Source organism: Centroberyx gerrardi, chromosome 10, assembly GCF_048128805.1.
Source record: "Centroberyx gerrardi isolate f3 chromosome 10, fCenGer3.hap1.cur.20231027, whole genome shotgun sequence".
In the NCBI taxonomy this organism is placed as follows: Eukaryota; Metazoa; Chordata; class Actinopteri; order Beryciformes; family Berycidae; genus Centroberyx; species Centroberyx gerrardi.
This window is the reverse complement of record NC_136006.1, coordinates 13,749,171-13,775,806: the sequence shown is the minus strand read 5'-3', so window position 1 is coordinate 13,775,806 and position 26,636 is coordinate 13,749,171. Positions and strand designations below refer to the sequence as shown.

Below are 26,636 nucleotides of genomic sequence, written 5' to 3'. Positions count from 1 at the left end.
ATGATGTGTATATGATGTAGTATGTATATGTATGTTGTAGTGGTATATGATGCTATGTAAAGCCTGACTGTGATAAAGGGCTATATAAATAAACAGGACTAGACTAAACGAGAGAAAGAGGAGAAGATAGAGTAAATAAAAAATAGCGCTGCTTCTGCTTCCCCAGCTTTTTGTGATTACGATTCCCCTGGCGACTTATAAAGTACAAGAGGTACCAGACCTATGTGTGTGTGTGTGTGTGTGTGTGTGTGTGTGTTCATGTGTGTGTCTTTATGTGTGTGTCAGCATCTATGCTCGCTTCTCTAACTCTCACTTTTGTGTCTTCCCCAGGTTTTGGATGGCCTTCTAGCTCAGTATGGTACTGTAGAAAACGTGGAACAAGGTACAAAAAAAACAAAAACGCTTCTCTTCTCTTCCCTTCTCCTGTTTGCTGCTCGTCTCATCATCTGGCTCAAACCGTTCAATGCACATCATGCGTCTATTTAGCAACACACAGACCTCCCAGTGAGTCAAGTCTCCCTGTGTGACTTGACTTCCTCGTTAACCCTCATCCCACACACCCATTATCTAAACATAACCCATCTCTGCATATAAATCTAGCTTTATCATCCGCCTGTCTGTGTGCATGCATGTGTGTCTTATAAGTTTGACCCAGGGAGACGAGCGTCTGAATGGCATGCAGCCTCCATAATAAGCACTGTGTATTGCCACGGGTCCCCTTGGCCTCAGCATATGGATTGAAGTGGGCAGACATGGCAGACATCCAGTAGTAATGTGTTCGTAGTGTGTGTGTGTGTGTGTGTGTGTTTTTTTATGCCTGTGCGTGTTTGCGTGCGCGCCTGTTTCGGGGAGGTGCATAGCGGTAATGGGGGAGGATACTGTAGGCGCCTGTGGTGAGTCTTGCAGTGTGTGAAGGAGTGTGTGTGTGTGTGTGTGTGTGTACTGTACTCGTGTGTGTAGAGAGGTAGCCAGCACTAGAGTTGTCCCTGAGCTCAATTAGGAACTCTCCACTGTCCACACACACACACACACACGTGCACGAATCGCACACAGGCAGAAACATAGACACAAACACCCACAAACACACACTCTCTCTCACACACACACACACACACACACACACAGACGAGCTGAGCGCCCCTCTGTGCTTCAAGCCAGCCAAGACCAACTACCGCCCACTGTAGTCATGACAGGTGCTAAAAGAGAACCCAGCAGAGAAGTTACTCCGCTCAGAGTTTTCCCAGACTCTGCTATAAAACAGCACACTCCATCTGCACCGCACCAGATACACGGGTAGCGCTTCCTCCTCTGCAATTCTTCTTTATCCGTCAGCCTGTCCCTCCAAACTCTTACAGTCGCGCAGTTATTTGATCAAAGCTTCCCCCGAAAGCCGGCTCGCCCATGTCTGTCCGCCTGAGTTATCTGTCTGCGTCCTTGTCGTCATGTCTGTCCAACTGTCCCTCCTCCCCCCACTCCCGTTCATCTGTTTGCCCGCCCGCCCGCCTGTCACTTTGTCTGCCTGCGGATGTGTCCCGTCTATGCTCTCTGGTTACGGGGTGAGGTTTGGAGGAGTCCCATGTTCTTGTGTGGCATGGTGAGGGCTGCCGGTGGCGGGGCAGGGCGGGCGGGGCGGAGCTGGCTGTGAGCTCTTGGCCCGGGCAGCGTGCCAGGCTCAGCCCACTCACCCTCTCTACGCCAGCTGGAGGCTCTCACTAGTTTTAACCCTTCCAAAGCTCCCGCTCCCGGGCACACACACACACCATTTTTTTTTTTTTTTTCACTGACGGAAAGAGGTGCTCGGCAACTCTAGGTGCTCAGATGACGTTTCCTAATACATGTTTTACTTTTCTGAGTGACACTTTTTAAAAAGAAATCCACTCTAAAACACTTTTATCACTGTTAAAAACCAGCTATTGGCAATGTACCTTGCATTTCTGGGTCCATTTTGTTGTTTGGTGGTGTATGTTCTTTTTAATTTGCGTGGTTATCGAGCCAAATGTTGATGACGTGATGTTGGGATATTTCAAGCACCACTGTAGTAGCAGAACATTTTTCAATTATCTAAAACATCAATGGTAAACATCAGGTTTTCAGTCCCTCAGAATCAAAGAACAAGGGCTTCTTTCTAGAGGCACTGTTTTGCACGTTCAACAATCATACAGGGAGAAATCCATCATAGCAGAGGCAGAGATCAATTTCTCCACTGACAGCAGCTTCAATAGGCCATAATGCAATGCAGCCACAAGTCATGTTTCACTTTGAGTAAGGGGGCACAATAACTTTTTCTCAACTGGAAAACTTTGTTCTCTTGCTGTTGCTATCACTATCACCATCGCTCTTTCCACCTACATGCACTGAATGCAACAAGTTCACACCTGTTCTCTGAGGGTTTGTCGAAAGTCATTCTGGGAAATGTAGGAAATCACTAACTGAAGTAGTGGAGTAGTAGAGGAGGCAGGTTGCAGTAGAGTGGGTACACCAAGAAAAGCAAATTACAACACTTCATCACAAAATAAGGGTGGATTTTTTCTTCAAATCAATTGTTTTTTTTTCTTCAAAATTTGTTTGTTCTCAAAGAGCTCAGAGAGTTCACATCGTCATGGCAACAGCTTCCGCGCGTTGATATTGGTGCGTGGTGAAGTACAAACACTTGCTGACCTGTTTTCATTGACTCCTGAATCTAAACTAGAGAAAAGCTACAAGTCGATTATGAAGGTTAGTTTTAGTCATCACCTCATTTGCATAACGTTATTACATTATGTATTTAGTGCTAGTAACCATTACAATTTTGTTGTTTTTGTTGTCTTTGTTGGATTGGTTTGTAAGTAATAAGTTGTCACAGGAAGTTGCGATGCACCGGTTTCTCAACATGGAAGCTGTTACCATGACGATGTGAAAAGGGCCTATTGGCAGTCCAGCCGGTCTGCTCAGGGTTATAGGGTGCTGGAACCAGGGCCCAGCACCTTTTTGTGATTTGGCTTCCACTTTGTAGTCATAACAAAACATATGCTATTCGGTGGACGCTTTTATCCAAACCACCTTACAGTACAATCTTTTAAAGCACAATTTTGTAACGTGTGGTCCCAATGGGGATCGCACCCCTAACTGTGGCAAGGTTAGCGCTATCCTCTCCCCGCTGTGTGATACATGGCCACCAGGCATCCCAAGGTGTGTTCCCATTGTGCATTGCAGGGAAATACTTTATCACAGATTACTTGCTTTGTTTTGCCTGCCATGTCAAACTTAAATCCGTTATTGTGCAAGCGGCAGAAAGGCTATTGTGTGTAGCAGCTCCCGTCTGTAGAGGCAGCAGCAGGGTCTGGAGGCAAGCCAGTGTGGTGATGGCTATAATGGATTCACACGGACAAGTGTCTCTCTGGGTCGCCACGGGAACCTGGACGCGTGTCTAACTCACCTGCAGCAGGAACAAAGACCTGCTATGTGCACATGGAAATGGCCGAACCATTCTTTATGTTTTTTTTACCCTTTATCTCTCTCTCTTTTTGCACAGTGAACACTGATACAGAAACGGCCGTGGTGAATGTTACGTACGCTACCAAGGAGGAAGCCAAAGTGTAAGCAGCACATATAATGACTTTGTTTGTCTGATGCGTCTGCCAAGGTGTAGGACTTAAAAGTTAGCCAATTAGTTGTTTGCAGATGGTTTAAATCACGGCAGTAGAAACCTGTCCAAAACCTATTACGCTCACTCAGAAACTACTAGAACCTATAAACTGTGGTAGAAGCCCCCGCTTGTATTAATTTACCTATTTATATTATGTATATTGACCTATTGTATATTGTTACTGGTACATACTCTATTTTGTTTGAGAGCAAACAATCATTATGCCTCTTACTTTTGTTTGACTGTTCATATTTCTCCCCTTTCCCTCCTTTTGTATTTCTTCCTGCTCTTCCTCCTCCCTCCTCTTCTTATCTCCATCTTCTCTCCGTTCTTCTTCCTTTTTCTCTGCCCCTGTCCCCTCCTCCTCCTCCTCCTCCTCCTCCTCCTCCACCTTGTGTCCCGTCCCCAGAGCCATTGAGAAGTTGACAGGACACCAGTTTGAGGACTACTCCTTCAAGGTGTCGTATATTCTGGACATGGATGCTGCTCCGCCCCTCCAGGCTCCTCGCATGCGGCGTGGGGGTCGATCGTCCCGGGACCAGGACGGCTCTCAGCCCGGGCCCTCGGGTGGCCTCGGCGGTCCGCGCCTCAAGCAGCATGACTTCCCCCTGCGCATGCTCGTGCCTACCCAGTTTGTGGGAGCCATCATCGGCAAGGAGGGCCTCACCATCAAGAATGTCACCAAACAGACACAGTCCAAGTAAGCGACTAGCAGGACTCTTCTGTGCTCATTCTTTGTTTTTGGTCTGTTTTTTGTGAATGTGTTTTCTGTTTCATTCACATTGAAACAAAAACATTTGACAAAACTTTTTGGCACTGTGTTCTGGCGTTTTTAAAAAATACGCTGATTGACCTGATGGAGACGCTGTAATTTATTGTAAAAAAAACGTGACATCTCAGACACCACTGGTCCGATTTTGATGAAATTTGGAGGGATGATGCATTTTGCACATTTCAAAGAAATGTATCTACAATCAGGCCAATCACGCCAATCATTGGAGTCTGAGATATGACGCATGATAGCCCACAAATTCATCCACAGACACAGACCATTCTCTATCCTAAACAAGCATTGGGTAACATCATTTTTTGGACATGATTAGCCCAAACAATGACTGCATCATGCATGGTGCACAAAATGTTAAGTGTTGCCTTCTATTCGCTGGGATTGCATTTTGCTTTCAGTTTTTTATTTCAATAAGGTGTGAAAATGTGAGAAGCTTTTACAGTCTCTCTGAATACTTCTTTTTTTAACACCCTCCACCTCGACTTAATTTCCTTGACTTCTTTTTAACACCTTCATTTTGTGTCTTTGTGTTCTTTGTTGCTCTGTAGGGCACATGATAAACCTGCTCATTTTAAATCACTACCCTCGTTTTTGTCTCTTTCTCTCTCTCTCTCTCTCTCCCCCTCTCTCTTTCCCTCTCTCCCCCTCTCAGGGTGGACATTCATCGGAAGGAAAATGCAGGTGCAGCAGAAAAGCCCATCACCATCCACTCCACTCCTGAGGGCTGCTCCTCCGCCTGTCGCATGATCCTGGACATCATGCAGAAGGAGGCCAACGAGACCAAGACGTGAGTCCTCGCTTGTACACATGCACAAACATTCACATATACGCACATAAACACATGCGCTTATACTGTACATAGACACACACTCCCACAGGCAGATTAGCCATAATGTCTGCAGGACTATAATCTTATCCTTTAACCTGCCTTGCACACCCTTTAATCTCAGTGTCTATTCTCTATCTTGGACCACTAACACAGTAAACCCAGTGCGCATGACACACTCGGCTAGGCTCACACGTGATCGCAGCTTAGCATTTAAGAGACCAGGCCAACATCGCTAATTGAGCTTGACACTTTTAACAAGACCATGCACCTTTTAAAACTCTATGAGCTTCTGCTAGATCTGAGAATCACCTCCCACCTTTACTGGATAACACCGGTGCCAGTCGTTTAGTTTGCCGCTCTCCTTTATATTATTCCTGCAGTATGAAAAACAGCTTCCACAGACTTGAAAATTGCCCGAGCAAGATAATCCATCCCAGTAAACATGAAGCCTTGATTTGGTTTTGTCAAAGTGTCTCTATTTTATCGTTATTTCACGGAGTGTTTTCATATCAGTGCACGCATTCAGAGACCTCTCACTGGGCCAGGGAATATTTCAGGCTCTGTGATTGGATGAGCGAGGCCGGAGGGCGTGCACGTCAAAATTTTAACATAGGATGTAGACAAACCAATGACTGACATCCTCCGTGATTACGTTGCGCTCTGCTTACTGTCAGTCAGCCACAGGGAGAAATGGAAGCCTCCGCCAGGAAATTATCCCTCAAAAAACATGTTGCCTTATAATCTTTAATGTTTATGTCTTCTTATCTGGGGCGTCTTTTTTAGCAACAGTTAATTTCAAGCTAGGTTTGACAACCGTTTGTATTTTAAAAACAAAGAAAAATTTGTTAAAATTGTTTTATTACATACAGCATGCATTGCAAAATGATTGGGGGAAATGTAAACTAGACACAGACAGTAGTAAATGGGCTGTAGCTCTAAGTGACTCCGGTATTCTCCTTTAAACCTAAAAGCACACTTGGAAAGCAGCAAAAAATTCCTATCCACTTCTACATGCCAGATCAGAAATCATGCTCTCAAAAACCTCCATGGAACGAACGCTAACTCTGGCTTATAAATGAAGAGTTTCGTTCCAAAATGAGATATCTACCATTTAAAACCCACTCTCCCATATTGACTGCTGGCCTGAAAGTTAAGCACATTACAGGTGAGTATTGAAGTTAGTTATCGCTTATAAAATGTTAAATTTTTTGAGGACAGAATCATTAAGGTTTTTCAAATATTGCATAATTAATTTCAGGCACCATTTATTTTCCCAAAATGGATATATAGCATTTTGGAATTAAACCCTTCGAATTCACTGACAACTGCCCCCACCATGCACTAAGACCACACCTGCATGAGTGAACTCGTCACCTTCTACTGCACCACTTGGTTGCCCCACACCCTGTAATTTCACCAGGTCTAACCGGGCCCAACACCCAGTGAAACCCTAACCACCGACTTGGCTTCTGAAGCCACAACACGCTCCTCTTCTCTTACTTGTCCCACACCTCACCCCAAACTAATTTCACCCTACACCACTGATCTACACTAGATTATAACATGCCCTGACCTGATAACGCCCCCCCCCCACCTCCCATCCCCCTCTTCACCACCACCACCACCAAGCATGTGACCCAGCCCTAATCCCCCAGCATCTGGTTTCCCTCCACCCCAAACATAATTCACCCTCCTTTGCCACAACTGTCCCACTCAGCAGAGATGTGGATTGTGCATAAATTGTGTTCCTCGTATCTCTCCCCGCAAAGGAGGATATCAGGAGGCCATCACTTCTCCCACTGCACACTAACACACACACACACACACACACACACACACATACACACATAGACAGCTCATCTCTGACCAGCGACCAACCACTAAACGAAAGGCTCCTGTCTTAACAGAGAGCCCTGTGCTTACAGCAGCACTCCCAGCTGGGCAGCTATCCACATTCCAAACTGTTCATCCCACCACACCAAAACATTCCTCATGCCACATCAGTGACACTCAGCGGAACCTATCCCCTATCGTCTCCCCTAACCTGCGGGTGTGTGTGTGTGTGTGTGTGTGCAGGACGGAGGACATCCCTCTGAAAATCCTGGCCCACAACAGCCTGGTGGGCCGGCTGATTGGGAAGGAGGGCCGCAACCTGAAGAAGATCGAGGAGGAGACAGGGACCAAGATTACCATCTCCTCGTAAGTTATCTCTCCCTCCTCCTCCTCCTCCTCTGTCTTTCTCCTCCACACACGCCCACGGCACTGTGTCTCTACGCTGCATTTCTGCACAGTCATACCGTACCGATCCGCAGCGCCTTAGGAAAACAAAAACACACACGCGAGAGCAATCAAACACTCTCATCTGAGGCCTTTATAATTAGTACAGTGCAGAAATAGCAGCGATTGCATCCCAGAATTATTTTAACGACGATTTGACCTGTTCAGCCGCTGTACAAATAACAGACAGTGATATCACCACACCTTCCTCCTTCAGACCGATGCTCATTAGCCACCCAGCATGTGGTTTCACTTAACTTAGTCAGTTATTACAGACCGAATGCGAAGAGTTGATTACAGCTCCTTCACTCCAGAACACGATATTAGAGGGGCGGTGATTGCACCCCATTTAACGGACCGTGCTCCCCAACCCTCGTTCATTTAGGGCTAATGAATTGCTCTGTCTCCGTACGCCGCGAGGACGTAATGAGCCTTGAGAAAGCTAGAGAGAAGAAGAGAGGATGAGAGAGTCCTATTGAGGAGAGGCAAGCATTAGATTCAGTATTGATGGCGCTGCTTTGTCTCTGTGAAGGCACATCTTTTTGGAGTGTCCTCCACGCCCACTGACACGGTGGAGAGAATAGATTGGTTCCACTTCAGTGGCCCAAAGGTGTTATCTTTTGTGCGACATCCAGCCTAAGTGGTTTATGGAGCGATCGATTATTTGATTTATGTAGTGGTAGATTGAAATCCATTCAGAGTTGTTACAAAGATTTATTTTGGATATGCCAGATGCGGTCTTTCACTCAGTAGTGCTACGGTCAGCTCACCTGCTGCACGATCCTCCTGTGCTTGTAAGGGTGAGAAAAAACGCTGCAAGATTTCTCACACATTACCGGAACCAAGGGAGCGTCAAAGCTGCTGTTCTAGCCAAATTGTCAAGATCTATGTTTTTTTTTTTTGGCGCAGGATGTGAGAACGCTGCCTCGTAGCACCTATGTCCTGTTGGACCAGAACTTAGCTTTATGGCACTTACTCTCGTTGTTCTCTCCTGACTAGATCCTTGCTTGTGTTGTATTAAAATCTCATGTGTACGTCACTTTGGATAAAAGCGTCTGCCAAATGGGAAATTGTAATTGTAACAACTATAGGGGCATTTATGACATGAGTTTTTTCACTCCAACTCTTTAAATTTGTGTAAGATTACCTAATTGAGGCTAACTCTGGTTAAATCCAACCAGATTTACTCCTAATTAGGCTGTTCCCCAAAAATGGAAAAGATCAGGCTGAACGTCTTGCGTCAGCGTTTTTCCCAGTGACTTTGCTCATTGTACTGTGATCTTCAAGTAATGAGCACGAATTCTTGCAGTGTTTTCCCTCATAAAATATGTATATGGGTGAATCCATTTCTTCTGTATATGTCACTGTGCCGGCCTCAGTATGTTGAACTTCTGTGACAGAGGGCCTAGCTGCCAAAAGGTTGGCTATTCATTTGGCTTTCCTAAAACATGGGAACACAAGAGGAGATAACTGCTTTTCTTTATATGCTGCACACCCTGCTCCAGTCAGTCAGCAAGTTGCCAAATGTTTTTTGGGTGTTTTCTTTTCTTCTTCTTTTTTAATCTCAGTATGACAGCGAGGAATCCTAATGTTACAACAACTGTCAGTAACACTTCAGTGAGATGATTAAAAAGACTGGAAATGAGATTAAAATCAGCCCAGTGACTTCCACCTTCTGAGAATATGTGAATAGAATGTGTGAGTGTATTCCTGTTATCTGTGTATTTACATTTGCATTATGCGTATGCTTGTCTCTGTGTGTGTGTGTGTGTGTGTGTGTGTGTGTGTGTGTGTGTGTGCATCTGCATGTGTGTGATCTCCCCTTGCAGGTTACAAGACTTAACCATTTACAACCCTGAGAGGACCATCACGGTGAAGGGCAGCATGGAGGCGTGTTGTAAAGCCGAGGTGGAGATCATGAGGAAACTGAGGGAAGCCTACGAGAATGACGTTGCTGCTATAAACGTAAGACGAACAGGGACTTCGAGTGTGTGTGTGTGTGTGTGTGTGTGTGTGTGTGTGCTTGGGGGGGGGTATGATCTCAACTTGACTCATATAGACTGACAGGTGAACCGCTGAGAAGGGTGATGAAATACTATCAGAGCAGCAGGGATAATATTGCCCTCCTATTCATACATGTTACCACCAGCATTAGTAATACCGCTCGCTGTCTGCTTGGTAAATGGATAACAGTAAACGATCACTGAATAGCTCATCAGTGACTCGAGTGTTTCAGCACAGCATGTCGGCACGCGTGTGTGTGTGTGCGCGCGCGTGTGTGAATGTATGTGTGCGTGCGAGCGGACGAGTCAGCCGGTTATACAGAGCCTCTGACTCACTCCTTCCCTGCTGTGTGTGTCTGTGTTCCTGCTGTAACACACTGCGTTTCCCAGCATCCATCTGATATCTGTAGGCTGCTCTCTCACCCAGCTCCTCTTTCACACTGCCCTGATGACATCACCGCTTGGCGTAGCCAGGGAGGTCAACCATAGAGGAAGATTGCATTGCGGTAATATGGGGATGGACGCCGATAAAGAGCGATCACATTCACGAGCGCGGTGATGATGCATCTTGTAATGGAGAGAGATACTAGAATTCCACGTGTCTCAAAGTGCAAGTGCATTTTCATTGGCAGTTTGACACGGAGTTGTGAGTTTTCTCCTTCTTTTCAGCGCCTGATATTGGCGAGGAAGTAAGCATCAAGGAGTATCACGCAGCATGCAGTTTGATTGCATTGGCTGGTGTGAGCGCCAGTGCACAGTCTTGGCACCTGTCTTGCTAAGTGTCTACAGCGAGCGGGTAGGGCCATCTAGCGTGACAGTTTGGATATTACACAAAGTCATCATGGAGAGTCCCTGGGAACAAGGAAGTGAAAGGACACCGCGTGTCATTCACGGCCATGAAACAATAGCTGAATCAACTATGAAGGGGAAACATACTTGTCATGCAGTTACAGCGCTAAATATACAAATGTAAATAATGCGGTTAGTGGTAGGAAAGGATTAGTTCACCCAGCATATTGCGTGACACATTTTACTCTCTTACCTTGAGGGTGATGTGAGGGGAAAACGTCAGTCTGAGCTTTAGTTTAGTTTCTGTCATTGTAACCGCAGTGAGATTGAACGCCAATTCAGCGCTTTCGTTTCTTACAAAGTCTTTTCCCTGCTTTTTTTTCGCTTTCAGATCTTAACTAAACTAAGCCTCCCGTCTCTCTTCTACCCCAACAGCAACAAACCAACCTTATCCCAGGCTTGAACCTGAATGCCCTGGGCATCTTCTCCTCTGGTCTGTCGGTGCTGCCCCCTGCTGCAGGACCACGTGGTGGAGTGCCCCCTGTGGCGCCAGCAGGATACAACCCATTCTTAGTGAGTACACCCATTTTAATAGACTAACCCACAGGCTTCACTCCCTCTGCACACAACCATATGAGGTGAAAAAAACATGACAGACCACATTCAAGATTGTTTCTGGCTGCTCTGGTTGCTCAGATGTCTTGGGTTTGAATCCCGCCCAGGACTTTCCTGTCTCTCTCTACTTTGAGCTGTATAATAAAGAAACACAAAAATGCCAGAAAGATTATTATTATTTTTTTTTAAAGGTTATTTTTTTGGCATTTTCACCTCTATTAGACAGTTCAAAGTGGAGAGAGACAGGAAAGACTGGGAGAGAGAGAGGGATGACATGCGACAAAGGTCCTGGGCCAGATTTGAAGCACAGGACGTCACGTTTACATCCACCAGGACGCCCAGAAAAAGAATCTTTTAAGAAAAATTGTTTCTTTTGAAATCACTTTGTTACTGTTGGATTTGTCTGTTAAAGCACAGCAATGCACAATTCATGTGGGATTACTTTTTTACTTTGAATAGCAATTCATTCCCATCTGGGCAGGAATACCAACATGTGGTAAACCAGGTGCTTTGAAAAAACAATACTGATTTGACTCAGGTCTTCCTACATGATGTTGTACACAGTTTGAAACAAGCAGAATTCCCCCATCTCCTCTGGAGATGAGTCAGTTTGTCTGTAAAACAAAGTCTCCACTCATTGCCTGACGAAGGCGAGCCAAAGTGGTGTGAGACAGTGTGTGAGAATGTATTTGCGTGCTTGAAAGTCAAGAAAGTTAATGTGTGATTCATTCTGAGTTTATGCCCTGAAATTCCCCTAATAAGAGCATGTGTTGTGTGTGTGTGTGTGTGTGTGTGTGTGCGTGTGCATGTGTGTGTGTGTGTGTGTGTGTGTGTGTGTGCGTGTGTGTGTGTGTGTGTGTGTGTGTGAACCATCTGACCAGTCTGCTTGTCACTTCACTTACAGAGTCACTCTTCACATCTCAGTGGCCTGTACGGGGTTCCTCCAGCAAGTGCCATCCCCCACCAGCACTCAGTATGTTCCATAAAATCTGCACTGCACTCATGACTTTCCACCTCATTTCTCCTTGTTTGCAGCGCCACATAATTATTTAGACAGTTTGAAGCCAAGAGGCATGATTTTTCTGCTTCAAAGGCCCATTCACACATCTAGAACAATAACTATAAAGATAACTATAGCTATAAAAAGATTTAAATCATTCTAAGTCAATAGAACGATGAATCAAGCCACAAAATAGCCTCCTCCAATATAATGTAACCTAATCACACACACTTACGCGCGTACACACACGAGCACACACGAGCAGACACACACTCCCACATAATTTACTTGTTTTTTTGTTTGTTTGTTTTGTTTATTGTTGTTTCCATTGTAAACATCTTTTAATTTTATTTTCTCGGTGAGGTACCTTTTATAAGCCCACTTTTATAATGCCCTTTTCTTTTTCTTTGTTTTGTTTTGTCTTTATTGTTCTTTTTTTTATGGTGCGAATAAATAAATAAACCTAAAACAATAAGTAGGAAAACATCCAAAACTGTAACTACAATAACTATATTTTTGGATTGATTTGAGTGATTTTTGGGAGGCAAAGAAAAACATTTTCAACCAATCAAATTAAAGCTCTAAGAAAGACGCAGGCGGGAGAATTTTCGGCAGCTCACTGCAGTGATGCTTCATTTGCTGAGGAACTGATCACAGATAGCGTGTGATAGTGTGAACGCTTGAGCAACAGCGTATCCTTACAGTTCATAGCTATCTTTATAGTTACCGCTTTAGATGTGAATGGGCCTTAAGTCTTGTTTTCTTCCCCCTGCGCTGAGTGAAAAAAAACCTCTCTCTGCAAGTGGCTTTTGTGTGGGAGGTTGAAACTATCCACTTTATACCTTCCCCGCCACCTCCTTAAACACTGAGGACTACTACAATACAGAGAGAAAGAAGGGAAGATAAGAGAGGAGAAGAGACAGAGGTATAAATAACAGACCATGATAGCCTCTCAGTCAGCGTCTAGGTTGGACAGTGGGTGTGGAAATCTCATGTCTCGTCGCCCAGTCACCAGCACACCACAAATATTTCTGGAAGGGGACTTTTTTTCAGCCCGGCGTTGTCCTGTGGCTCATAAAAATCCACTCCATAAACCTAGAGTGTATGAGTGTTACCATGCTAAGAAAAACAAAAACATGGGGGAACCATCAGCCCTAATGGGAAATATTCCATTCAGACACGGCCAAAGTTGGTTGTTTACTCAAAGAGAAAACCCTCGACGAGAGCTTAATTTAGCTTTCCTTGCATGTGGTGTCATCATTTTCGGCGGCCGTTCAAGTATCTGGCAAGTCAAATCAAACTCACCCCCGAAGCTTGCTGTAATTATTTTAAAACCATATTGAACGTATTTTTCTAGCCCTGGTTTGAATTCATTCATGGCTGCCACCGTCTCTGAGCTCAAAAGAATAGATTATGGTGGAGCATATCAAAGAGCGGCAGAGTGATTGAAAGCGTAATCACTCGTCCCCCCTCTCTGTGTGGTTGGTTTCTCAGCAGCAGGCTCCAGAACAGGAGGTGGTCTACCTCTTTATTCCAACTCAGGCAGTCGGGGCCCTGATCGGCAAGAAGGGCCAGCATATCAAACAACTAGCCCGCTTCGCTGGAGCTTCCATCAAGGTGGGTTCATCACAATCTGCAGACCGCTGACACTTGGTTTATCTCTAACGTTGACTTCTCAAGAGTCTGTCTTCTATCATACGGTGCGCTCCACACGTACAAGCGAACGCGCATCGCATTCTTCTGAGCCAGTCACGGAGCGTTAAGGTTATGTTATCAAGTTGGCACCCGGCGTCGGCTGAGTCAGCAGCACTTTTCAGACCACAGCTGAGGATGTTAGTTTTTCGGCATTGACAAACAGACTCTGTTAGCGGATGACTAGTGAGCCGAGCATTTAAAAAAAGAAAAAAAAAAAAGCCTCAAGCCTATCTGGAGATGTGTGTCAGCTGCTCAACGAATTCTCATAATATGATGCAAGGGGAGTTTCACTAAGTAGGAACTGCAGTCTTCTCAGATTATGCAGCGGTTAGCCGCACTGGCCGACCACAGAACTGGAACACCTTTAGCAGAACGAGTTTTGGACGCATTTTCTCTGTTTGTCTTTATAACACAGCTCTTTCTTTCTCTCTCTTTCTCTGTGCCCCTGCTCTCTCTCTCTCTGCTCTCTCCCTCTCTTTCCTCTCTGTCAGATTGCCCCGGCAGAGACCCCAGAAGTTACTGAAAGGATGGTCATCATTACTGGACCCCCAGAGGCTCAGTTTAAGGTAAACACACACCTGTATGAATCTATATTCATCAGAAATAGAACTGTTTCATTCCAAAAATGATACACATCCATTTCCGAAACAACATATCACTTGAAATTCAACAGCAAATATTTCAAAAACGCAGATGGATCTATCCCAACAAACTATTTCATAAATAAAGGTGATTGAGGTGATTCATAATGTGCTTCACTTTCATGCAGTCATTTTGTCACAGTAAGCATCATTTAAAAAAAAAATGGTGGATATCTTGTTTTGGAATGAAACTCTTTAACTGCTGTCAGATTAACATCATAGGTTTATTATAATGTTATGACTGAAGCTGCCTTATATTATAGTTAACATAGGTGGATCACTGTGTGTCCCCATTTTCCCCAGTCTCCCCTTGCCTCACACCCTCCTCTGTATTCCAGGCCCAAGGCCGGATATTTGGGAAACTGAAAGAGGAGAACTTCTTCACAGCAAAGGAGGAAGTCAAACTGGAGACGCATATCAAGGTTCCCTCGACCGCAGCTGGCAGGGTCATCGGCAAAGGCGGCAAGACGGTGAGCCGATGGTTAGGGTGGAAAATGAATTCAACTACGGTACATGGAAAAAGATATGGAAAGAGTGCATCAGTTTCCCCATGTTTGAAACCTCGTCTTTCAGCGGGTGATGTCGGTGTGTGTTGGAGGAGTGTGTTGGAGGAGTGTGTCGGAGGAGTGTGTCGGTCTCCGGATGCAGGGTGACGACCGCTGGGATCTCTGTCTCTCTCTTCCAGGTGAACGAGCTGCAGAACCTCACGAGCGCCGAGGTCATCGTACCACGGGACCAAACTCCAGACGAGAACGATGAGGTCTTTGTGAAAATCAGTGGGCATTTCTTTGCCAGCCAGGTATGCAGAACAAGGCTCATATGTTGTTTCTATCATTATGCCTTTAAAAAAATGCCACCCCTGCCAAAAATACTAAAACTAGTGAAACTAAATAACAACTAAACTAAAACAAAAAAATTGTGGAAAAAAAGAACTACAACTAAACTCAGATTGAAATAAAAAATTAAGACAATGAAGATTTAGATATACAACATATAGTCTATTCTCACACCCAACTCACTGCATCTTTCATTGAGTAAGCCTTCATATTTTAACTGTTTATTTGAATTGTTGTTTAGTAGAATTTAAAGATTTTTATGCAAAAATGCACCTGTTTTATAAGCCTAAATAACAAAGTGGGGCTGCGACAGAGAAGAGTGTCCCATCCCCACTAATTGAGACACTGTAGATTTGCCCAAATTAAATTCTGGTGTTGGGTACGGACACTGGAAGTCTCCTAAACAGCTGCAAGCAAGTGAGCAAGCTGGACTCACCACTTCCACCCTCACCAATCATGAAGACAAAATGAATGTTTGAAGAGTGTGCGTTTTACTAATGTAACATGACATGATTTCTGGGTTTTGAAGTCTTCAAAATTCAAACAGTTACCTCTTGCTGTCATTTGGGGACACCAGCGAGCGGAGTTGCATCGTGCAGCTTTAATAGGTTGGGTGATTGTACAGGGGGGCAAACAGAATTTTAATCATCAAATGTTCAAGAAATATTTTATTAATCAATAATAATTCAATGATGATAATAATTAAATAAAATGATTCTTCCCCCAAGCAATCTAGCTCTTGAACAGCAGCTGAACAATGTGGTTGCTAAGTGACACAGAAGTACCAGCATGAGAGGTTATTTTCAGCTAAACTAACAGGCTTAATTAACTTTGATTAACCGCTATGAAAAAAAAGTGTGTTTTTTGGTTGTTTTACCACAGCATCGAACACGATGCAGCCAATCTGTCTGTTTTATGAGTGATAATATTCACCTTATTGTGTTTGGCTCCTTCCCCCAGACTGCACAGAGGAAGATCCGGGAGATCATTCAGCAGGTCAAACAGCAGGAACAGAAGCACCAGCAGGGCGCCGCCGTGCCGCCGCACCACTCCAAGTGACCAGCGGGGCTCCAGCCGGCGCCAGCCAATGAATGTAGCCCTCCCAAACGGACAGAGACCTATCCAGACAAAGGCCAAGGCCAAGGGGGACATGCAGGGCAGACCAGCAGCACCGGGATCAAAACCAAAGAACTTCACTGGGGGGGAGATGAGTGAGAGCCAAAGGCTGAGGGCGTAGTGTGCACTGCCAGCCCTGCGAGAGTAGAGAGGGGGAGAAACCTTACTGATATAATTAACAAAAAAGATGGGAAAAAAATCAAACAAGAAGGGTGGAAAATGGCAGAGAATTGGGCATATGTTGTCTTCACCGTTAAAAAAATGGAAAAACAGGAAATATTATGTCGCCCTGCATAACGTTATCTCTTTAGTTGGACTAACATAGGCCTAACAGACAGATAAAGCAACTGTATTAACACGAGCGCATTTGAGGCATTGTAATAGATATTTTGGGTTAGAACGAGAGCGAGTGGTAATGGACACTTTCTCTCACAAGACGGTGCGATATTCAGATTGCAAGAGTAAGTATCCTTAGCAGTATTAATACAGAGTAGAAAAGTATATTGATACACACTGATAGTATGCACTGTTATTTTTCTATGGAAATGACAGTACGACTTGGTGTACTTTTTAATATTTTGCTTGTTTCAGAGATTGATTGGGCTGTGACAGCCGCGTAAAGTGATGTCCCCTTCGTGTTCACGTTTTAGGCCACTGAAATCAAAACAAAACCCCTAAGAAAACATAGTGGATGGTTCTGAGTCTTTGTAACAAGCCTGTGTGTGTGCCAACGCAAAGGATAACGTCCCTTTGAAATGTTTCTTACCATTCATATCTGATGCTACACTTATTTTTCACTTTCTTTTCATTTCATTTCTTCTTCACTTTCACTCTGCTATCACTTTCTCATCACTCTCTCTCATCTGGCGTATTCTTATTATTATTATTATTATTATTTTTAACACGATAAAATATTTGTTTTCAGTAATCATTTGTTTTCCGCAGCCTTTTGATAACATTGAACTGACTGCCACTTTCGCCACAGAGCTCAACAGAGGTTAAATGCAACAGAGGGATTTTTTTTTTTTTTTTTTTTTTAAACCAGTAAGCTGGTATCATTCCCGTACTGTACAGTAGACTGTATCTACATTCATGCTTGTTGTCCTGGGAAAAAACACAAAAACAAACAAAAAAACAAAAACAAAAGGATGCCTCTAAAAGGTATTCTCCTTGAAGATCTGAGCAAAAAATTTGACGTCTTAAAAAAAAAAAAAAAAAAAAAATTGGTGCACCTTCGCTCGTTAAGAGGCGACCAGTCATTTTGAATGTGCACCGCTAACACAAGCTCGGCCTTATGAGGAAGTCAGGAGGGCCAATAGACAAAATGTGAGCTGAGGGCCCGGGGTTGGGATAGGGGGGGGGCGGCGTTAAGGGTTAGGGGAGTGGGGTGGGGGGGGGGGTGGTGCAGACTTGTGGTGTGTGGCGTGACAGTGAGGAAATGGAGGAGGAGGAGGAGGGGGGGGGGGGGGGGGGGATTGTGCGGGGAGGCACTGTATGACCTGTGGTACACACACGACCGCAAAACGTGACCGCAGCCGCGTTTGGCTTTAACCCTCTCTTGTCAGGGAGCTTTCTAAAACGGCATGACAGCTGTGAATGTATGATATGCAGCCTTTTAGAAGTATCAGCCCTGCCGTGTCCAGCGGGACAGACATTGTTCTCTCGCTCTCTCTCTCTCTCTCTCTTTCTCTCTCTCTCTCTCTCTTTTTCTTTTTGACTCCGTGCTTTTTCGTTTTTTTTGTTTTTTTTTTCTGAAGCAAGCCGATCGACCGCTCGGAGAGTAGTTAGTAGCGCGCTGGACATGCAGGCCCTGATATCCCTTTGTGCTTTACTTTGGAGACCATGGAAGCTTGTTGCCTTATTTTGTCACCATTCGGACATCACCCATCAGCTTCATCTTCCAGACGCAAGGTTATTGCCAATACGCACAGCTTCCTCCGTGTGTGTGTATGTGCGTGTGCGTGTGCGCGTGTGTGTGTATATATATATAAAAAGAGAGAGTAATATTTATGAATCTATTTTTTCCTATTTTGTGATGAGAGCTATTGATAAGAAACAAAAAGAAAACAAAGTCCTTTTCTTTTTTTCCTCAGTGGGACACTGCCATATTACTTTGAAGGGAAGTGTTTTATTTTCTTGAAAACTAGACTATGAATAATAATATAATAAAACCTGAAAAAATAGGAGAACAATAAGTGAACCACCGCATAACTTTGGTCAGGATGTGAACAGTGCGCATGTCAGTATTGTGATCTACCTCAGGCTTCAGGGTACCTCAGTCCAATCTTTCATTTCCCCTTTTTCCACATTTTGTATGCCTTGTTAACTGATCATTTTGAGCGTTTTTAATTTTCTTTTTTAATAAAAAAAAGAACAAGAGAAAAGATTTACAGTAATCTCTAAACTCTTCAGGTCCAGCCGACTAGTGATGGCAGAATGGGTCTGCAAACTTTGTAAACTGTAGTGAAGTCTGTTGGACTGTCTTTGACTGGACGCCATTCAACCTCTTATTGATACCCGTAAAAGGATTTCCAAGTCAATTTCACTAGAAAGGAATGAAGAGCAGGATCTAAGGGGTACACACCTGCCCGAAGTGGTTCTGAATGTGGATGTTGTGTACTGATTTCACCATCAAAGACAGAAAGAAATATAAATCCCATGATAGAAACAGAAAGAAAACAACTGTACCTCCTGTTTTTTTTCCCAATTGTACCTCCAGGTTTTTTGAGTGTTTTAAAAACAATGAAGTTTATTCACTTGTGAAAAATGAATTTTATAACGACCCAACCCAATCTTACCAGCTCTGTTTGATAACAACATACTCTGGGGTTGATTTGAAGAAAACAAGAAGCTGCAAAATACACTGACAGGACTCTTGAACATGGTGTAATACCCTAGTCTTCTGTGTAGAATGTAGAACAACTCTAGACTAGTCGTTGAAATGTCACTGTGTACGACAAGATAACTGTATATCTGTATATCTGTAAACATGTACAATAGAGTCACACATAAATGCATCGTTTTCTGTCTCTCTATAACCTAACACTTACCAATCTGCACCTGCGTTGTGAGAGATGGTGGGAGAAATTTAGAGCGTCTCAGCTTCATTCAAAAAACAAAAAAAAAACACAAAAAAATACAACTCTCTAAATGGTTTTCTCATCACTCTACCATTTTTATTTTTGTTGTGCTGTAAATTTCAAAATTACCTCTCAGAATCCAAGGCTGACTTTTAGTTACTAAAACTAAAACCAATGTAGGGCAAAAAAAGAATTAAATAAATGAACCATAGTGAAAGTTAGTGTTTGTCTTTGGAGTTCTTTAACTGTTAAGAATTGATTTTGAGAGTAGACAGTTGTTTTTGGGGGGGGTTTTTTTGTCCCGCTCAGTCATCAGATGAGATGGATTGTCCCAGTGAACACAGACTAACAGTGCTAAAAAAAAAATAAAAAAATAAAAAAAAGGTCTATCAAACTCACACAATGCCTGAGGCCTTTTCAGCAGGCCTCCCCACAGCCAGTACAGTACCTCACACTGATAGCTCACCAGACCTGACTAAAAACCCCCGACCTGAACCTACATGAACGCAGTACAGTGCCACTACTCAAAAAACGCATGACTTTCTGTAGTGGTCCGGCTTCGCCACAATAAAGGCGCGTCTTGGAGAATACGGCTTTCACAGTAGCACTGGAAACTGCTCTTTGTCACTCACACTTTGTAAGCGGTTCGTTTGACTGTAAGGCATCAGCACTCGTTTTTACAGAGTAGAGCAGTTTCGAGAATTTTACACTCTTGTTTTTTTTGTGTGCAGAGGACTGATTCTTTTTTTTTCCTCTTCCAAACCTCTGTCTCACTTGTGTTTTTTTTTTTTTTTGCTTCTTGTGTAGGTCTAGCCTCAGTTGGGCCAGGATTCCCTCTAGATGAGATGAGATGTTTAGTTTCATTTGCGGTGTGGTGAGCAGAGCATCCCGGTCTTGTTTGCCAGTTTCTGCAAAATGGCAATCGCTGGGACGTCTGTAACCAACAGCATTTTGAGGTGAAACTTTACCAGATGATAGTGAACTTTTTTTTTTCTTCCTTAAGGATTGGTGTTTCCAAGTTTTGTGAGGTGTGCTAGACATTAATAATCAATGCCAGATAACAACCGTTAACACACATCACCGGGAGAGTACAGTGTTGTTTGTCATATCACACGGTGGTTGGTTGGTTAGTTTGTTAATCGTTTTGTTTTCTGGTGATCTAGTTTTCTCGTCATTTACACTGATATAATATAGTCTGGAGAAGTAGCTGGGATTCTTTGCTTTTATATTCATTCCTTTAAGATCACCGATACTAGCTGTTAAATTGTGGTAAAAATCATAGCTTGTATTCTGAACAGATTTGGGAAGCAGTATGGCAAATCATGAATGAGTGACATGAAAAGTAGATGATGCCTGTTGGACAGGGGGAAGGTTGTCCAGAGTATCCAGGTCTGAAAAAAGCTGATAAAACTTTTTCTGCCTTTTGGGAATGAACAGAATAGAGGGCATTCAACACCATCCAAAAGAAAAAAAAAAAGAAAAATTGGCATGGATTAGCTGAGGAACGATTCAGTACATTCTCCAGTCAGATGTATGCAGAACCACAGCAGTTGTTTTGTCCTATCTTGTTGTCGAATGAGAAAATGCGAGACATTGCATGAGAACTGTCCTAGGTTATCCAGTATGTACTACATTTCATATAGTCCTAGACTTACAGTAGTGGTTTTCGATGGATCCATTTCTTAATTGCATTTCACCAATGGGAGATTCCTTTTGTTCCTTCAGTGGGTCAAAACCCTTCGGTCCTACATTTCCCATGAGCCAACAGGTCTGAAACACCTCAAGGTGACTGGTGATTGTATGCTGGACAGATATGATCCATGTTCAATACATCTCAATGGATCCATGCCTTTCTGGTAACAGCCATGCTGTTGTGTTGAGTTGTGAGTGAACTGTATTGCTGACCAACCTGGATCTGAGCAATAAAGAATATTTGAAATACAGTTTTCCAGATGTTTACTTTTTTTCCTCCTCTCAGATAAAGGCAACACATACAGTAATGTGTGATCACATTGTTTTCTTTATTGACATATCACAATGTCAAAGCCAAATTCTGGATAATGTTACACTAAAAATAATGGACGTCTGTGGTGAAACTGAATACGGGTGTGACAATAATATACATTTTAACCTGAAATGACAGACCAGGAGTTCTGAAAAAGACTGTAAATAATGCATAGATAAATTATAAGTGTATTGTAGACATGTGGACCATCGGAAGCAGCAGAAAAGGGAGACAAAGGGGCTTCAAGTCATTTAGAGCAACATTAAGGCTTGATTCAACAGAGGCCTCAGACTGTCCAAATTAATTAGACATTCATTTAAAAACAACAGCAACGCAGTTGGATGGATATCACTGTGACATTGTGGAACAGGGCTGCAAATTAAATAAATACATACATAAATCACATTATTAACTACTTCAATTTCTAAATCGCATGAGGCTGCAACTACTTTAGAATCATTGGTGTTCAAAACGGATTCCTAAACATGGTCTCCTGGTGCTGAGCCCAATATCTGGCCTATAAATTCAATTGCACATTGTAAAAAACTTGCATTGTATTCAAACTGAGCAAATCTTAAGCAACATCTCAGTTTTTATTAGAAATCTTTGTTTGCTGAAAAATCGAAAATACTGAAAAATCTGCACCTGTATTCTGTATTGCAATTTCTGTCGCAATTGCAATATTCAGCGAAATAATTGCAATATGAGTCATTACTTGTCAATATCGTGCAGCCCTATTGTTGAACCATAACAATAAAATTACAACCTCATAGTGTTCATACTGTACATGCTGCAAACAGATGATTACATGATTCAGTTACAGATAAAACAATTTACACAAACCCAACTTCAAATAACTATTGCATCTCCACAACCATGGATAGGCCAAAAACACTTACAAAGATTTTTCCATTTGTCTATTTCCGAGGTAGTGGTTTGAAAGAAAGAGTCTAGATTTGCATGACTCCTCGACAGGCACTTTAAAACCGAGCCACAACAATTATAGCAAGATGTATCAAAAATAAACGGACATTTACATTACAGCAATTACAGCAATACTGTAACTGTATTACACAAGTGTAAAAGCAATTTTTCCTTCACTTCATCTTTCCTTATCCCCATAAAGATTCCTTTACAACACATACACACATACTGCACTCACAGATGCTGTGATACAGACACACAAGCACTTGATAACACAAAATACTCAGCTTAAAGTCCCACTGAGCCAATATCAGCGTTTTCTAGAAGCTGCAATCCCTTCCCATCTCTAGCTGGCTCCAGAAACGTACGGCACTACAAGTTAAAACGGTCCCTCTGTCACTGATTCTTGACAATCAGTCTTCACAAAAGCTAGTGTGAGAAAGCTCTCCGGAGAATCACATCTTAAACCACATTCCCTCTTGTGCCCGCGCCTCTGATAAATACATTGATAGTGACAGCAGGCGTACAGAGGGCAACGCAGTCCCAGGCGACGCGTTCATTCCCAGACGGACTTATTGGATCTTCTTATCTGCGATGAGCCCGTTCTGCTGCGGATCATCCAGTTTGAGGCGGCTCTGACTGTAGCGGCGGATCAGGGCTCCGGGCAGCAGAGCCACGCAGGCGATGGCCAGCAGCTGCAGCAGCCGCTCCCAGGAGAACAAGTCGTCCAGGGACGACACCTCAGACAGCATGGCGCCCGTCTGGACGCAGATGAAGTTGTACGGCAGAAGTCCTACGAAAGCAAACAGGAGAACGAGAACGAAACCGGTGTGAGACATCATGTAAGACTAGCTGCAGTGCCGTGAAAAAAGCATTCGCCCTCCTGTTTGATTTTCTGGATTTACAGAGTTTCTTGCCTTCCTGTCATTATTATTATTCTTAGTAGTAGTGGTATCGTTACTGATTGATAACCAAAGTATTCAAACAGCTGGACTTACTTAGCCCATTAATTGGGTTGAGTAACAGGTGGGAGGATTACTTTTTCACAGCTGAAGGTTGCATTTTTGATTACCAAAGGAGAGAGGCTTCAAACTTTGGAATCCAATTTTTCCCTCAGACTCTAGAATACTAAAATGACCAAATTCAATGTAAATTATAGCGCCACCATCTGGTCGATTGGTGTAATATTTTTGGCCTGAGTAGCGGCTGACCATTCAAACATATCTGCCAAGTTTGGTTGCTGTGGGTCTTCTGAGCTCCACATACTTTTAGCGGAGAAGAATGATAATAAAAATGTGAAAAAATACAGAAAATCAAGCAGGAAACAAATGCTTTTTCACGGCACTGTAGGCTTGAAGTTGAAAACACTGATGAATGTGGGAGAGCATCAGCAAGCCTTTTACTGATAAGCGGTTACAGCTTATAGCCAAGCAGGATCGACCAGGACATCTCTCTCTGTGCTTACCAATGAAGACTGAGCAGAAGAAGAAGGTGATGGGGATGTTGACGATGGGGGCGGACATGTTCAGAAACCAGTTGGGAGTCATGGGGAAGAATCTCAGGAAGAGCAGGAAGAAGAACAAACAGTCCTGGTTCTCCTCCACCTGGGAGAAAGAGATTTGATATTAGAGGTCATGTGTGTGTGTGTGTCTGTGTTTGAGGAGGGAAATGAGAGATGAATATTTCATTTTTGTAATTTCCATTTTGTCTGTCAGGAGTAATGCCACGTTAGTGACAATATCCATGTGGTGTGTATCTTTCGAAAACAAACACAAGAATCAATCCTTGTAGCCTAGGCTTATCTTTTGACCGTATTATAGATGGACAAAAAGTATCTCCATTATTATTGTTCTAAAGCAATGTCAGTTTGGTGAATAAGAATGCAAAATAAAATCTGCTATCATCCAGTGGTCATGATCTTGCATATACTGTAAAATATATTTTTACAGGAACAATTAATTGCCTATTACTATATGTTGTCCCTTGAGTGACTGAGTCCTCTTTACATGGTGTGACTGACCTACCTTCCTCTGCAGCATGGAGACTTTATCAGAGAAGAGGTTGACGATGTAGCGTTTCCCAAAGGCTTGGGACAGGAGGTAGCACATGGTGGATCCCACGGTGGTGAGAACACAGGCAAGCAGCAGCCCTTGATACGGTCCAAATATGGCACCTGCTAGAATGTTCTGCAGGATGACATGACAAGAGGAGACCATGTGATCTGTGCCATGTAAAGACATATTTTTAAAGGCTGCTTTATTAGATGTTACAATGCTTTGGTTGTGATGATCACCTTTGACACATGAATCTATCTTTACCTGGAAAAGGAAAGAAATACTGTACTATCTGGCAGTGGTTTTAAGTACAATGAGAGTGCGTGCGAGACACTTTTCAGTATTTTCAATCCAAGTCAGAGGGGCGAGTGGAAAACAGAGCCACTTGAGTGTGTACCTGAGTGTGGTGTGTGGTTGGTACCTCTTCGGGCACACTTGTGCAGATGGTAGAAAATATTAGGCTAGTGCAAAGTACCAAATAAATGGAGTCACTACACCCTGATGAAGGCCAACGACTGCAACGCGTCTGCAAGTTTGACACCCTTTTTTTTTACACTAGCCTACTATTTTCTACCTTCTTCTACCCTCTCAAATGGAGACGAGGCCCCAACCACACACTGCACTCAGGTGAAGTGGCTCTCTTTTCCACCTGCCTCTGATTATTTCTTCCCATCAAAGAGCACCTTGCATATAAACCTAGTGTTTACACACACTGAGGAAGACAGGTTTTTTGCAACTTTCAATCAAAGTCTTTTTTCTCCTATGCTCGAGTCCCCAATGATATTCAAACATGTAAAAACTCTATTTCATGCCCATAAAGATCAAATGGATTGCTTGAGCATAGTTCTGGGAAATTCCACATGTGAAATGATTTACACATCCACTGTTTCTGTGTTTGATTTGCCATCTAGCATCAGTCTGTGGCATCTGCACCTTAAAAGCTAAGTCAAATGCCAAATATCTACAGCACCGAACGAGATACATCATCAAACATCCCAAAAAACGTTCTCCTTACCAGGAATGAGGATCCGGGGATGGCAAAGGACTGCTTGTAGAGATACGCGCTGCAGAAGAGCAGCAGTACATATCCAGTGTGCTCCGTCTTGTAAAACTGCAGCAGCTCGGCCAATTCCCTCAACTCCTCCAAGTCTGACGGGAACTTCAACCTGCGAGGACAACAACACTCAGTTAGTAACCTCTCCTCTCATCCTGCATGTAGAGGCAGGGCTGGGCGATATGGACAAAGTAAATATCGTGATAATTGAAAGAAATTATTCTGATATTGATATATGAAGATATCTTCCAACATGCAAAATCACATTCATTGCATTGAACTGCATGGCAATATAAAGTATGATAAAACTCTGTAATCTTCAACTAATGTTACCTAATTTGTTTCAGATCTCATTTTGTGAGAGTATTAGTATTTGCTTTTTAACATTAATTTAAACAGAATTGTGTATCATGATAAATCTATATTATTATTTCATCACGATATGATTCTATTGAAAGACAAAAGATAACACTGCATTACTGCCAAGACCTATTATGGGCCATATACAATCTTTCATGGTTTAGCCTATACCATTGTTTATCATCTCATCATCATCAACCTATTATTTTACTTGTTGAGGAATAGAAAAACACTATCTGTGATTTTGTCTGAATGTATGTGTGAGTGAGTGAGTGAGTGAGTGAGTGAGAGAGAGAGAGAGAGAGAGAGAGAGAGAGAGAGAGAGAGAGAGAGAGAGAGAGAGAGAGAGAGAGAGAGAGAGAGAGAGAGAGAGAGAGAGAGAGGCTAGTTAGTTCATTTCCATTCAGTAAACACTGCATACAATGCCACACTTGTAAATTACGATAAAGTTTATGGATAGAGGAACGTCTTATCTCTCTGCTAGCTAGCTAACCTAGCTAAGGTTGTACTGTCAGTCACCTGCTCGGTTCTTCATAACTGTCAATGGGCTGCTCGGAGTCTGCCGCGTCCACATTGTTTGTTTCGGCATTGGGATGAAGACGACGGGGTCCCGCAGGAAGGTACGACGACAGCAAATACAGATAAAAGGTGGCTGTAACAACAACGACGATCAATCCAACAACTGAGCGCATATTCAACGGTTAATTTGCGAGCGAATGGCTTTCTATGGTTACGACTGTCAGTGAGACCAACGGAACGAAATGCTAGTCAAACCGGAGGGGGACAGTAAAGGTGGTGCACCCAACCGCTGCATCGGCGTCACATCCGATGTCAACAAACGTTCCAGATCATCTGATATTTGCAGAAGTATGGCTTTAAAGACAGTATGAAATCGCTTTTTTGTTATCGAGCAGGATATACAGGACGCGATAGCTTATTTGCATGT

General features: G+C 43.2%; 2 protein-coding genes across 3 annotated transcripts in view; one reads left to right on the top strand and one right to left on the bottom strand.

Moving 5' to 3' along the window:
- The window catches only part of igf2bp2a (insulin-like growth factor 2 mRNA binding protein 2a), a 45,250-nt gene extending 27,701 nt beyond the window's left edge, over positions 1–17,549 (top strand). The window contains exons 4-16 of one of the 2 annotated variants that reach the window (XM_071918350.2): positions 331–382; positions 3,512–3,575; positions 4,035–4,325; positions 5,065–5,199; positions 7,318–7,440; positions 9,348–9,483; positions 10,746–10,883; positions 11,830–11,898; positions 13,423–13,542; positions 14,112–14,186; positions 14,600–14,731; positions 14,947–15,060; positions 16,058–17,549. In XM_071918350.2, coding sequence (XP_071774451.1) covers positions 331–382; positions 3,512–3,575; positions 4,035–4,325; positions 5,065–5,199; positions 7,318–7,440; positions 9,348–9,483; positions 10,746–10,883; positions 11,830–11,898; positions 13,423–13,542; positions 14,112–14,186; positions 14,600–14,731; positions 14,947–15,060; positions 16,058–16,156 — 1,548 coding nt within the window. In that variant the 3' untranslated portion in view covers positions 16,157–17,549. Of the gene's footprint in view, positions 1–330; positions 383–3,511; positions 3,576–4,034; positions 4,326–5,064; positions 5,200–7,317; positions 7,441–9,347; positions 9,484–10,745; positions 10,884–11,829; positions 11,899–13,419; positions 13,543–14,111; positions 14,187–14,599; positions 14,732–14,946; positions 15,061–16,057 lie in introns of both variants that reach the window. The other variant, XM_071918349.2, reaches the window with a different exon arrangement.
- Positions 17,550–21,354: 3,805 nt separating this feature from the next.
- Positions 21,355–26,425, bottom strand: tmem41aa (transmembrane protein 41aa). Its single transcript, XM_071918383.2, has 5 exons — positions 26,210–26,425; positions 25,292–25,442; positions 24,247–24,408; positions 23,688–23,826; positions 21,355–23,015 (listed from the first exon to the last, which is right to left on the bottom strand). The coding sequence occupies exons 1-5, from the start codon at positions 26,380–26,382 to the stop codon at positions 22,795–22,797; spliced, it is 846 nt and encodes a 281-aa protein (XP_071774484.2). The 5' UTR covers positions 26,383–26,425; the 3' UTR covers positions 21,355–22,794.
- Positions 26,426–26,636: the final 211 nt, after the last annotated feature.